Source organism: Pygocentrus nattereri, chromosome 2, assembly GCF_015220715.1.
Source record: "Pygocentrus nattereri isolate fPygNat1 chromosome 2, fPygNat1.pri, whole genome shotgun sequence".
Taxonomy (NCBI): domain Eukaryota; kingdom Metazoa; phylum Chordata; class Actinopteri; order Characiformes; family Serrasalmidae; genus Pygocentrus; species Pygocentrus nattereri.
Window position 1 is genome coordinate 44,236,181 of NC_051212.1, and position 13,293 is coordinate 44,249,473.

The window sequence follows — 13,293 nt, forward strand, 5'->3', positions numbered from 1 at the left end:
CTGTATATACAAGACGAAGTGTTATCAAATGTACAAAATGTTTGGATTAACTAACAGAACTAAAAGTATTTTCAACTGTTGTAAAGGTGAAGTTCAGGTGGTGCCATGGCTGCTTTAACTTCAGTTTTAACAGGTTTTGTTAATGTAGTATTAATTCATAAATTAATTGTATAGTGAAAAGAATTATATAGCAAATCACACAAATAGGTAACCCAAGCCAGCATGAACTGCCTGTAAATCAGACAAATCTGTTTTGTAAAGCTCATCAGTGCCATGAAATTATTTTTACCTTTTTTTTTTAATACTAATCTCTTGGTACTGTTCAGTCCTTGTATATTTTGTCTGCTTTTTATTCTTGAAGGATATATTACTATTTTTTCATATGTATGTTGAAAGCCATGTTCCTTGTAATTGTTTCTCTAGAACATACTGGCCACAAACATCAGCTTTAAAATCTATTTCAGTATAAAAAATGGGGTACAAATTCCATTTTTTTTTCTGTGCAAAAATGAATTCTACAGTTCAGCCAAAGCTAAGACTTTCATTCTGATTAAACTTCCTCTTTGTTACTGTACCTATGCCTGAGCAGTGAAAAACATTGGCGAAACAATAGATTTTATTAACTCAGACTGCTGTAATTTTGTTGTAAGTTTACCTGAACTTTTAAATTCAGATTTACACAGAACATGCATATTGTTCCCATCTGTTTTATATTGAAATCTTTCCTAAAGTATGGAGAGAAAAAACAATTACAATGACCAGTAACAATTTCACTGTACATTTGGGCATATGTGTATTGCTTTAAAGTGTGAACTTGTCCATTAATGTCTTTTCAAAGAGGGCTAGCTACACTTTGATAAGATGGAACTTTATTTAAACGACTGCATCCACTTTTCCCTCAAATTATTTATTAGAAGATATGCCATAGTACAGCCCACCTCTTTGTTTTTCCAGTGTTGTGCTGAATGTGGAGATGCAAAAGCTGTGGGAGAGCGTTTACAAGAAGATATGAACTGCTCAAGCACTACAGACTGATTCATAGGCATTATGGACGGGGCCATTCCTGTCCATGAGCTGTTCGTATACATTCAAGACCTGGAACACCTTACTGAGCCATTTGACAAGAAATCATCCTGCCCAAAGAACAGCCACCAAAGCCACGTTCAGATGTCATGTTTGTGGATATAATGAACTCTCCACAGAAAGGGAATATTTTCAACACATCTTTCAGCATCTTAAAAATAAGGAGACTGTAACGTGTGTTCCAAAACTTTGAATATAAAACCAACATCTATGAGAACTTCAAAAGTCATAAATACAGAAAACATTCTGGCACAGAGAATGTCTTTAAACCTGGGATAAATTCTGTTGAAGAATCTTGTGCCTGTTTTGTGATATTTCTGGTGGGGAAAGGGTAGAGAGCAATGTCAGTTTAGGTTCTACTTTTGGTGATGGGGATTCTGAAAACCTGGAGAAGGACATTGAACTTAAAATTGCTTCAGTCCTCCTCAAGTTAGAAAATATCTATCTTGTGTTTAATGCAGCTGTAGATGAACTTTTGCAGGAGTTAAACTATTTGATAGGTTCTCTTACTCTGCCAGTTACTCAAAAGACTATTAATCAAGTACTACAAAATTGTGGATCCCAGTTTGATCAGTCAGTTGTTGAAAGGCTAGCCAGTGCCCACTATGAGACAAACTCTCTTAAAAAAGCAATTGGAGATAAAGGTCCACTTTTCAATGCTTGGAGGCGAAAGGAATATCAGGTGCTTCAAAAAGTGCTCCTCTCTCTTTCAGAGAGGCATCAGTATCAGATTGCGTATCATTTGCATACATGTAGCTTTACCAGACCTCCATTGGAAGTGACAAATGTTTCCACTCTTCACATTGATGTTCTTAACAAGGAAGTCTCAAATGCTCTGAGACAGAAGTGTTCAAGTATAGAAACAGTGTGCCTGGCCAAATGTGTGACGTACAATGGAACTAAACTACAGATGTGGGATGATCTTGGTCCATGGCTCACTGGGAGGACTTCCAGAGTTTAGTGAAATCATTCAAATGGTGATTCTGCAAGACAAATTGATCTTCATTGTGAAGAAGCTTAGTGGATGGTATATTGGACACTACAGAGCTTACGATTTGAAAATATTACCTACAAATACAAAAGCTTGTCTGGTGAAAGCCTAACTGGCTTATGTTTTAATAACCTATCAGAGCTTTCAAATTTCAGCAGTCAAGTTCTTCCAGATTTATTCAAGTGTAACCACTATAGCTTTTGTTTATTTAATGGAACTCAAGGCTAAGGCATTATGTCAGGGTGTTATTATTGTTTGTTTATATAAATAAAATGTTTATGTGAATATTAACCTTATAAATTAAATGAATCGTTGCTACAGTTGCTTAACCCTACAAAATAACGTGTCTACTCAATTTCCAGTTTATTAGGTCCAGCTAAAACTAATGCAGTCTATTACCACAGTCCTACGTAAATTCTCTCTAAAATTATCTTGCTCCAGGGAAGTTAGAAATTTGACAGTGGTACTTCTAGAGAGGATTTGCCTGACATGTTGAACCTTACTAACTATGCTTCTGCTCTCTTCTCAGACTGCCATGGCTAGTTTGACATCTGCAAGACTGAAGGTGATTTTGGGGGAGGGCAACATCGAAAAATGGACTCTTCCGAATGGCGTACCAGAGTCATTAGATGACCTTCTCAGCAACATAAAGACTACTTTTGGGTTAAAGGGCTACATCAGACTGCAATACATGGACAGAGATTTTGGCAATGACTTCTTCAATCTGAATTCTACTGCTGAACTTCAGGATTTGGGGACAATCAAGGTGATTCACCAACAAATAAGTGCACCTTTGCTCAGTGCTACTGAGAGCACATCATCTAATTGGCTTTCACTTGAGTCTGATGACTGTGATTCATTGACTGAATTATTCTCTCTTCACCTGAGTCTGTATCATCTCAAACAGCAGTGGCCAAAGGATTTTCCAGTTCCCAAATTTTCATATGACACAGAGCTGCAACTATCCATCCATCCATCCATCCATCCATCCATCCATCCATCCATCCATCCATCCATCCATTTTCTAAGCCGCTTCACCATCAGGGTCGCGGGGGGGTGAGCTGCAACTAGAGAAGGGAAATTCTGAGTACCATGTGAGCCACAAAATGCTGACTCTCAGCTCCAGAATCAAGTCTGGTATCCTGAATAAACTAGCAGAACAAATTTACCAGTACAAGGCCTACCCAGAGGATGCACATTTCTTTATAGTTGCAGAAGCTTTAATCAAGAAGCACCCTTGTTTGAAAGAACTTGGCTCATTCAGGTAGCTATGGTTGGAAGCAGCAACTGAAGTACAAAATGGGAAAGTGCAGGGTTGTCCAGAGCTATCAGTAAATTCCCTGAAATCCAAAGCTGCTACAGATGCTTTCCCTGCTAAAAAAGTGAAGAGACCAAAACGAGCTGAAGCTAACTTTTATCCATCCTTCCCTGCTGGTGAGACTTTGGAGAAAGCCTTGAGAAACGGAGACTTGAACTTCTCACAGGGATCAGAATAAGGGCTCGCACATTTGCCTGCAGAAGACAGGAGGTGGTGAACCAAGAACCCAGCATTAAAGACTTCAAGGAAAGATGGCCTGCACTGTTCCAACAGAAAAAGGTAATAATGGAACTCAAATGAAGTCTGTATCTGTTTTGTTACAATGAACTTTCATTAATTGTTGATGATTTGGTGTAGAAGTTAACATTGTACTTGTAAACTGGCTTACGATTTCCATATTTGTTATACCTTTTGGTTGATTGACATTTTAGCCATTGTGCAGGCATGCTTAAGTGTTTACTCTGTCTTTTGATTCAAGATATCCACTGTCATTTGTTTTTTTTTTCTGTTAGATTAATGCAGAGTTCCAGAGGCTCATGGCCATTCATCAAGAGAAGTTCATGGCCCAGTTAGACATGCACTCAAGTGAGCTGATCAAAGTCATCCATGCCAAAGGAGGAGCAACACGGCAAAAGACAACTGACATCATGGATACTTTGGACAAGGTAGATCTGCATCATAAAAGGAGGCCTAGAGTTTCCTTGGTATTTGGCAGTGGTGTCAGTTTATCTCTATACTTATACATTAAAGGTGCCATAGAATGCATTTATTCAGCTTTTTAAATGGTTCTCTGATGTCTGTGTAGAAGGTTCGGATGATTAATGCCCAGATATGGTTTTACATGCCCTTTTATAATCCTTAATGTGGTCCTAGTATGAAACAAGCCGTTTTTCCTTTTATGGTGAACTCATAAATTTATTAACTCTCTTCTGATCTGCTGATTGACAGCGAGACATTGTGATGATCACACAGAATAAATATGTCGAAAAAACCATAAGCCGGAAAATCTGAACCCCAACAACACAAAATTAAAGTTGTTACTCACTATGATTAACTTTAAAGTTAAGGTCATCTGGCTTCAACAGTCAAAAAGGGGATAAAATCACACATCATGGCTGCTACCTACAGCTTGTGGCTGGGGTTGTGATGCTGATAAAGGAGAAACTACTCATCTCTTCAGTCTTTGATGTCAAACACTCAGCAAAGCCTGGTCAGTACTGTCTAAGGTCTGAGAATCTGCCTGGAGTGCAATGTGCACAGCAAACAAACAGTTGTCCAGGATGTTGTTAAAGATGTGGGAGCTGAAGTTGGATTCCTTTTCACCAGCTTGTTTTACAGATTTTCTGTAAACCACCTTGAATTTTAGTGCATTAAGTGGTAGCATTTAAGGTGGAATTGAGCATTTAGTTAAAAAGCTGGTGAATAGGGAGCCATCTTCAGCCTCATTTAAAAACACCACCTATCGTGCACTCTGATGTTTTTTTTGGGGAAAGGTATGAAAAGTATTGACATCCGCTTCATAGCCTGGACAGGTACATTTCTGTATGTATAGTCTGCCATTGCTGTTGTTCCATTGCCATAGTTTCTGCTAGGCTGGAATGTGAGCTGGCATATGTAAATTTTGGGGAGTTAAGACTTACATGACATGATTTTCAAAGGACTTTTACTGTCCTCTTTTGTAAATACAGGATATGTATATGAAGGAGGAGCCAACAGTGTTAGAGGTTCACAATGTATATCTTCAACTATGCCAATGTAAATGATGTAAATAGAGTTTTCCACTGTATGGCACCTTTAACATGGACATACCTATAGTGACTGTGTTTCTATATGTAGAGCATGGTTTCAGACAACTTAAAACTTACACCATTGAGCTCCTTTTATTGAGCTCTCATACTCCTTTTTTAGTGAAAATCTAGCACCATAATGTCCGCCTTTTTTTTTTTTTAAACAAAAGGAAATGTAGGAGTTTAGCTGTTATATTAATGATGTATGTCTTCAGTGGGTTTGGCAAAACAAAATTAATCAAGATTATGTTGTCCTAGACCGAAGACATTCATGTTCGGAGAGAGTGTGTCCTGAAGGCTCTCATCTTCTTCCTCTGAGAAAATGCAGATGACCTGATCAAGGAATATACTGTAAGTCTCAACTGTAATATTCACATCAGCACATCTTGTCAAAGGGACACACAGTAGCCTAATAGGGCTGATGAATAATTTTAGAATTTTATATTTAGAAATTTTTTATTTTATATTTAGAAATAATTTTATCAATATCACAATAATACTGATAACTGATTGTTTTGGTCACTGTAGTGGTTAAATTTTCATACTCTTTAATCTTTAGTGCACAGTTACTACATAATCGCACAAAGTGATGTCAGTGATGTTTTGTGTTTGTGTCATGCACCCTTCTGTAGGACGATTATGCTCAGAGGGACCTAGAGCAGCTAACCATGGCAGTGTGTGCCATTCGCAGGGAGGGGGAAGGGCTGCTGGAGCCACCTGAAGACATTGGCATTGTCATTGAGGGCGTGGAAGTGTTGCATGAACTGACCTCATTCGCCTCAGCTTGTGCCTTGCTTCTAGGTTTGATATATGTACTCAACCTAGCTTATCCCAAACCTCTTCGTTTCACTTTTGAAGTGCTTCAGAAAATCATCATGCAGCTTGACCAGCATAAGATGTCCCACAAAGTTCAAAATCTGTATGGCAGACTTCAAAGCTTGCAGTAACAACACAATGAGACAGTTTTTGTTTGAAGCATGTAGAAATTCAGCTGCTTTCAGATATTGGTCATTTGTATTCTTCAAGATACTTGAGTATAAACATGCTATATTCCTCAAACCACAATTTGCAATGATACACTGATTTGCAACAGTGTTTTTTGTAAGAGCAGCCATTTTTCCTTTGATGTGTTCCTAAAATCAGTTAGTGGTGGCAGAGTAGCATGGAAGATTAGGTAGCTTGATTTTCTACTGATCTTGATTACTCATTTAGTATGAAATATCAAATCATGATGAAACATTTCCATTCACATTTGAGAAGCTAAAATCATTTGGTTACAAATGGGTGGGGGTGGGTGTGGTTACATCAATATAAAATATTTTAAAGTAAAATTTGCTACTATTTGAGGATTAAACAGCTAACATCACTTTGCTTTGTTGACATGTTGGGTTAAAACCATGTTGGTTTCATTGCTTTGACTTTTCAGCATTACAGATATTATGTTCTTAAACTTGAATGGTAGTTAAGATCAGTCATATCCTAAAGTTTATAGATACTTATAGAGGGGAAGGGAGGAATGTTTCAAAGTTGAGATCAGATCAATTTTCTGACTTTAACATATTTTTAATTAATGGTTGTTTCAGCAATCCCAAGGCCTAGATCATCTTCATGACTTGATGTCTACTGTAAAATCTATGACTTTCAGAAAGGGCAGAAGGAGAATGAGCCAAAGAAATTTGTTTGGGTTGCATATGCAAAAATCTGTTACTTTTAAAAAAGAGTACATTTAAAACACATCACATCCACACAGGACAGGACATAATTAACAGATCTGTTTATATTTGTTTGTACACATATAAGCATATTTTATGTATCTTGTATTTTTACTATGTACATATTTACTGCACTGGATTCATAAAATAAAACTATAATGAAATCAAACATGAATAGCAGGCATAGCATGGCAGGCAATTTGTCTCTGCCCTTTTCTCCTTGTTGTCTTTGCATATATCCCCCAGCATGGTTTGCTCTGCTGCATGGAGATGCTTCAATCGATTGGAGAAAGAAATAAAAATGTTTGGTTTCTTTACTGACACAGAGAGAGGAAAGAAGGACAATTGCTGGCTCAAGTCAGCAGGAGCCATTACTAAATTACTTACCACCACAAAAGATAACAACAACAACAACAGTGTGGCACTCCATTTGCACGCTTCACAAACAAAGGCCACACCACTGGGAAGCTTAATGTTTTGTTTATTAAAAATAATGAGCAGGCAAAGAATTGCAAGACCTGTGTCTGTGTGCTTCTGTCTTAAACCAGGGCTTCATGTCTGTAGCCTTCTTTAGACACAGGCGGTCTGTCATAGCGATCTAATTAACACAGGCATCCAGTGCTAACGCTACTGTGCAAGCAAGGTTAGCTATACTTAACCTGATACTAGCTACCATTACATGTCAAGGTATTTGACAGAGCGTGGTTTAAATATATTGCTTTCACGGCTGAACCTGATGTCTCCAAATGTAATGTTTCCATTCAGCTTGAGTTCTACCTGCTGATTTTAAACGACAGTTGTGGGTGGGAGGAAGGCGACTGGTGCCTGTATCAAAGAGAACAACAGGGTAGAAGTCGCTCGTAGAAATAATCGTCATTATTTCATTCTCAAAATAGCAGCTAAGAAGAAATGGGCTCTGCAGTGGAATTATCTATGCATTGTTTGGCTTCACAATACCAGCAGTACAAAATGGGACTATTTACGGCCTAGCGCTGTTGGGGTTTTGCTATTTGGTAAGGCATTTTCTCCTAGCGAGCGAGCTCAGAGTGTGAATGAGGACAGAGGTTGAATCAGTTAGTTTGGTAGCTAATACATTAGTCTAGTGAGCTAAATGGCTAAACATTAGTGAGCTAACTCGTGTGGATGAGGATGATGGCTCATCCCTCAGTGTGTCCCAATTCAGGGGCTGGATCCTTTGAAGGATGCGGTCTATGAAGGTGTGTCCTTTGAAGGCTGCTTATATCCTCTAAAACTGATCCAAAATGAGATGGTCTGCCCTACAGCGTATTTTCTGTTTGCATCACAGCACCTCTGTTCCCACCCTTACCGTTACGCCCCCAAGCAACTCTCTTGTCAACCTCTTTTAATGTTCTGTAAAGATGGAACCAGAAACTTTGGTTTACTTTTTCTTCTTAGAACGGACAGCTAAATAGCACAAGAGCACAATTATTAAAGTAATAAAAGCTACTGAGAGCAGTCCATGCAACCTACACTAATCAGAGGTGGACGAAGTACACAAATCATGTACTTGAGTTAAAGTAAAGATACCCAAGGTAAAATATTACTCCAGTAAAAGTAGAAGTCCTTACTCTAGACCTCAACTTGAGCAAAAGTACAAAAGTATTTGCCTTCAAATGTACTTAAGTATTGAAAGTAAAGGTACTAAAAGATTAATAATGACTGTCATGTCCTGTTATCATTTTTATAACAAGACTAGCTTCCTGAACTCATTTTAGGTGAAAATACTCCAGTGTCACTAATAGTGATAAACCAGTCTTTTAATAGAATGTCATTAATTAGTGCCGCTGACGTCTATTAAAATGATCATAATCACAAAACACTGAAGGTAAACAGTTTCCATCAGGGAGAACCGAGTGGCTCTGAAATCACTTTTACACACAAGTAAAGTTTCAGTTTAAGATTACTTTGTAAATTAGTTAAAAGCTGAAAGAAAAACTTGCTTTAAGCTCAGGATCACAAAGTTTTCCTTTACTATATAGATCTGTAGGTCTCTGTTCATAAACTATGTCTAACTAAATCTACATCTAACTAACCAAAACTAATTTACTATAAAATGAAAGTGTTTGTATGAATTCAGAAAAAAAGAAACATGCCAGTCACGACTGCATATGTGTACATATTTCTATATTGTGGTCTATTTACACAAAGTTAGGTTAGTTCCATCATTTAGGTCGACGTATGTGCTCCCAAATTTTTTACGCTCCGGCACTGATGTTGAACCGTGTACTGCACTGGCTTGGTGTGACCAACAGGTCAAAACAAGCTCAGAACAAAGTGACCGCTGTGCCCTGATTGGTGTTCTGGCTTTGCACTTTTTGTTTTGACATGTTACATTTTTACACACACAAAAACCAAAAGGAACGACAGATTTCTCAAAATGTAGTGGAATAAAAAGTCAGATATTTGACTTTGAAATGTAGTGGAGTGAAAGTAAAAAGTCGCCCAAAATGGAAATACTTAAGTAAAGTACAGATACATGAAAAAACTACTTAAGTACAGTAACTAATTACATTTACTTAGTTACTGTCCACCACTGACACTAATATATGTCTAATGATTATAACAAAATAAATTTGATGAAAATAGGTTGAGCAATAAGGAAGTCATGGCTGATTTAACCCTGAGACTCATCTCTCAATACATGTGAATTTGTTTACAAGAGGATCTTGACTGCTCCAAAATTGCAGATGTGCAGACGTATCCCACCAGATAAAGAACAACAGGCAATGTGGCATCTAGATATGTATTTATAGTGTAGATGAGGATGGTGGTGTTTCAAATGTGGTTCTTTAGTTATTTCTTTAGGTACACAGTACATCTACGACATGCTGGAGTTGTGACAATGATTATTTGTCTAATTTCAAATGGACAAATGGTGAGAAACATATTTACTGATTAAAGCAAGTGCAAGTCGGGGAGCTTTCAGCATCCCAAAGTGATGTGGGATACTTGTTTAAATTAAATGTTAATTTTTCATACCAAAATACTTTATCTTCGTGTAATATAACATAATTATACTATAACACAATTTTAGTTTAACCTATCCTATGTAATTAATTACTAAATTATCATCATCATCATCATCGTCATCGTCGTCGTTAACTGCTCAGTCCAGATAGGGTCGCAGTAGCAGTTAAGAGAGCAGAGAATCCCAGACTACCCTGTCCCCTGCAACTTCCTCTAGGACGACCCCAGGGCCCTATCCCGGTAGGCCGTGCCCGGTACACCCCCACCAGGAGGCATCCAGGGGGCATCCGAATCAGATGCCTGAACCACCTCAGTTGGCTCCTCTCAATGCGGAGGAGTAGCGGCTCTACTTCAAGCTCCTCCCGGATGGCCGAGCTCCTCAATCTATCAAATAGTGTGTAGCCTGCCACCCTGTGAAGAAAACTCCTTTCCCGCCGCTTGTATTCGCAATCTCATTCTTTCGGTCATTACCCACAGCTCATGACCACAGGTGAGGATCGGGATGTAGACCAACCGGTAAACAGAGAGCTTTGCCTTATGGCTCAGCTCCCTCTTCACCATTACAGTCCAGTACAGTGACCGCATTATTGCTGCCACCTGTCCCAGCCTGCGCCCAATCTCACGATCCCTCTTCCCATCACTCCTGAACAAGACCCTAAGGTACTTAAACTCCTCCACCTGGGGCAAGTCCTTTCCAACTTATTTGGAGTGGGCATGCCATCCTTTTCCGGGCTAAGACCATGGACTCAGATTTGGAGGTGCTGATCTGCATACCAACCGCTTCACACTCAGCTGCAAACCACTCCAGTGAGCACTGGAGGCAACCATGTGATTCAACCAAAAGAACATCATCATCTGCAAACAGTAGAGATGCCACCCTCCAGCCTCCACACATAATGAACCTCCTGGCTGTGGTTTGTGTTTGGGGATTTAACCTTTAGTCTCCCACTGCTGACATATACGCAGTGAAATCTTCAGTGCTGAAGCCCATGTTTACAGAACATGTGTTGCTTTGATTGTACTACAACTTTTATAAGGTCTAGCACTTGTATGCATTTAAGAGTTGTTGGTTTTTGAGTTAATGAGTTGTTTCATTTTATATTGAGTTATTTTATTTGGCTACAAAGTTGCACTAAGTGTGAAACACAGGCCAAGTTGAGCTCAGTTATAGCGGAGTTTCGTTCACTTGTAGGCCGTGTGGAGCTCAGTGATGTGGCACTCAGTCTACAGCCTAAATAGTTGCTGGCGAAAGTGGCTAAAGTTCATTACTGAACCAGACTCACCAGACTCGTCTACCTGAGAGTGACCACAATAACAGCAGCATGATATTCCTCCCCTTCAACACTGCTAGATCTCATAGATTATTAATCCTACAAGTAATACTTTACTAAAGAAGAACAGCATCACACAATCTGTTTCATATAAGAAAGGAGAGAACACTGTGTGATAGACTGGTTCTCCTGTCAGGGAGAGGAGATGAGGAGGAGCTCATTCAAGCTATTTTTGTTTATCTGCTGACAATTTATTTTACTAGAACACGTCTAAAGCAACTAACAGAACTGCTGTACTGCTTTGTGACACAAGTATTTACAGTGATTTAGAGCTCAAAAACAGGTTAGTCCTCTAAGAGAAGTGAATCCACTGTAATCTGAAATAATAGAACTGGCTTCACCTTGAATTGAGTAATTCTATAACCTAAAAATAAGTCAGCTAGTTTGCACTGAAGTCTCAGCAGTGTGTCTGTTACTGAATAAAAAGCCTTAGTTTGTAATAAGTCTGGGATTTTAAGGGATTAAAGATGGAAGGAGAGAAGGAGGCTCTTCAGATGTGAACACACCCGTCTTCTTATTCTGTGCTCTCTGTTTTTCCTCTCAGCTACATCCAGTAAGTTAAATCACGGTTTCTCAGACATCATTAGTGTGTGTGATATGTAGTTCTAGTTACAGGGTCTCAAACACGTTGGAGGTGCAGCTTTCTCACAGCTGTGATAGATGTCAGATGGTAGACCTCAGAAGAGAGTCAGAAGGTGGAGCTGTGAGTTTAAGACATGAAAGTGTTACAGAAGACATCTTGCTGTCATTTAAGATGAAGATATCCAACATGTTCTTCTGTGCTTTCCTGATTCTCTCAGTATTAACAGGTAAGAGATGCTTTTAAGTCATGTTTGAATTCAATTCATCATCAGAAATTCTTGACATTCGCGTTTCCACTTTCTTTTCTAACAGGTGACTCTTTTGAAAATGTGATAACATCTCATGGGTCTGTTAAACAAGCCAGAGATGGTGAGACTGTTACTCTCTCCTGCAACTACAGTGTTTCTCCATTTGGCCTATTTTGGTATCGTCAATATTCCAGATCCAAACCAGAATTCCTCCTCTCCACCACTGAATCTGGAGGAACTGTTAAAGCTGATCCAACTGCACCGTTTTCTGCTACAGTTGATAAAAGTCAGAGCAACAAAATTCTGAGCCTGGAGATCTCCTCTGCTGCAGTATCAGACTCTGCACTCTACTACTGTGCCCTGCAGCCCACAGTGACAGGAAACCCAGCTACACTGTACAAAAACCTGTGTACATGTAGCAGTTCAGCTCAGATTACATGTAGTCTACAGACTACAAAAAAAGCTTGAATGCTTTAAAACAGAAGAAGAAGATACTAAGGACATACTGTTATTTATTAAACACTTTATCCCCAGTGAATAAAAAGTATTGTGAAAGTATATAGGAGATGTGCAGATAAGCCAGCCACCACAAGGTGGCAGCACTAAAATGTTTCTTCATCTCAATTCCTCTCCAGAACGCAGAACTTTAACATTCCTGCAGTGTCAGAATAAAAACAACCATGAAGAGGGAAGACGATTTTGGTTCTTTCTTATGCTGGAAACAATTTCAAATGAAACAACTCTTGGTAAGTTTCTTGGTAAGAACTGATCATTCTAATCATCCAGCAATGATGCTTTTAAGCTCACCCTGAACAGACTCCATGTTGGTGAAGGACATAATAAATCTGGTTCTAGCAGGAACAGATTTAAAGCACATTATGGTTCTTCAAAAAGCTTATCATCACTGATGATCCACAAGCTGCCTGTCTCTGTAGTGCAATACTGTGTGTAAACTCTGCTGTGAATGACAGTCAGACACACAAATGCTATTCACAAACCTCAAACTCTGAAACTCTCATGTCTACAGGTGAAGTAACTGATATTACTGAGAAAAAGAGTTTTAGTATCATTTAATCACATTTACTAAAGATCTTGGAATAAACAAATGAATTGGAACTACTTATTTTAAATTAAATACATTATTCTGTTTAATATTAGTCTCCATCACATTCTCATCATTATAGTGATTAAAACACTCAGCTATGAATGTGACTTCCTAATTCTTAAGATTACAATAAACCAAAATGACCTTT

General features: G+C 38.6%; 1 long non-coding RNA gene and 1 gene segment (V, D, J or C); both read left to right on the plus strand.

Moving 5' to 3' along the window:
* The first annotated feature begins 2,538 nt into the window (after positions 1-2,538).
* On the plus strand, positions 2,539-6,430 carry LOC119262093. The gene is made up of 4 exons (XR_005129417.1): positions 2,539-3,671; positions 3,905-4,057; positions 5,438-5,530; positions 5,812-6,430. It is a non-coding gene; the product is annotated as an uncharacterized LOC119262093 (long non-coding RNA).
* A 5,510-nt stretch (positions 6,431-11,940) lies between these two features.
* On the plus strand, positions 11,941-13,071 carry LOC119264963. The segment is given in 3 exon segments: positions 11,941-12,019; positions 12,105-12,396; positions 13,068-13,071. Coding segments are annotated over 3 exon segments (351 nt in total).
* The last annotated feature ends 222 nt before the right edge of the window (positions 13,072-13,293 follow it).